Source organism: Triticum dicoccoides, unplaced genomic scaffold, assembly GCF_002162155.2.
Source record: "Triticum dicoccoides isolate Atlit2015 ecotype Zavitan unplaced genomic scaffold, WEW_v2.0 scaffold229586, whole genome shotgun sequence".
NCBI lineage: Eukaryota > Viridiplantae > Streptophyta > Magnoliopsida > Poales > Poaceae > Triticum > Triticum dicoccoides.
Genome location: NW_021245232.1, coordinates 1 through 1,369, shown reverse-complemented (window position 1 = coordinate 1,369; position 1,369 = coordinate 1). Strand labels below are relative to the sequence as shown.

The 1,369-nt window shown below is 44.3% G+C and overlaps 1 protein-coding gene across 1 annotated transcript; it reads right to left on the bottom strand.

Moving 5' to 3' along the window:
- Nucleotides 1–8: 8 nt before the first annotated feature.
- On the bottom strand, nucleotides 9–1,364 carry LOC119345362 (the record flags this gene model as incomplete). Its single annotated transcript, XM_037615476.1, has 1 exon — nucleotides 9–1,364. A coding segment is annotated over one exon (1,356 nt), but the record flags the coding sequence as incomplete, so codon positions are not given.
- Nucleotides 1,365–1,369: the final 5 nt, after the last annotated feature.

Here is a 1,369-nt window from a genome sequence, read left to right as displayed (position 1 = left end):
GCATTTTTTGTCTCCTCCCGTCCGAATACCCAGTCATTATCTAGTTTGAGTATAACCAGGATCTGATGGTGTCTCTCCAAAAAGTTACTGAATCTATCCATGATCCCTTTGATAACCAAAAGCTGCTGTTCAATCTTCCAATGGATTTCTTCGATCTTCTGTATGGTTTCTTCAATAAGAAAATCCGGGATACAATCCTGGCTTTGTTTACCATCAGATATATCTAGTTTGCTGATGGAGTTGTCTTCCTGCACCTCCTGCATTATTTTGCGGATTATTTCTTTGAATGGCTCCTCAACCAATATACTAGTGCCTGTTGGGGTGGCTTGCTTTGAGTCTTGCTCCCGGTTCACCGGCCGAGGGAACACCTCCAGTAGAATGTCTGCATAATGGCCTTCCTCGAGACGAATTTGCTTTGGGGATGCTTGTTCTTCCATGTCCTCTTCAGGCTTCAGTTTTTCCTCTTCTTCCATATGCTCTTTAGGCCTTAGTTTGTCATCTTCTTCCATGTGCTCTTTAGGCCTCGATTTTTCATCTGCATCTTTTTCCATATGACCTTTAAGCTTCTTGGCTGTTTCCTTGATGATATCATCGTGTGTATGTGTGGCCTTCTTCCTCTCTGAACGTGTGGGTTCCTTCTTTTCTGAACGTGTGGCTTTCTTATTTTCTTGGCTTTGCTTGGTAGCAGGCGCACCATTAGCTTCCATGGGATTGAGCTGCCACAAGGCTTGGAGGAGTACGCCTAAGGGTTCATCTTTAACAGACTCCAGCTGGCCCAGCTGGTATTCATTCATTTGGTTGAGCTGCAGCTGGCCTTCTTTCATTTGTTCAATAGTTTTCTTGATTTTTGAAATCTTGTCAGAATTATTCATTCCTTCAATTTTTTCAGTAATTTCAATAAGCAACTTCTGTTTTCCTGATCTAATGGCACTTTTTATTTCGTAAGTATCCAGTTTTTCCTCTCCCATGACTTGACCTTTCTGTAGTTGGTGTTGGAGTTCGACAGACTGCAGCTCCCGCAGGATGTAGTAGACAATGTCCTCGGCTTCTAGAAAATCAGAATAAAAGTGCACTGCGGGTATGTCGATCAAGGCGACACTGCGGGTGCCATGATGTTCTTCCCATAAAGCCGATGCTTCAGCTGCAATAGCACTGGTTTCTTGCTCATCCGGTGCCACAATTGCGATGGATGGTATTGGTTTCACCGCAGTAGTGTTGCGTTGTGCAACATTGTTTATCCATTTAGCTAGGTTCAGCCTAACATTGTCCTCTGGCCTACGGGGCTCGAAAAATGCCCCTCGTAAAACAGAATGATCGGTTGCTGCCATTGCCACCACGAGTTGTTCGCGACCGTCTTCTTCTTCATCTC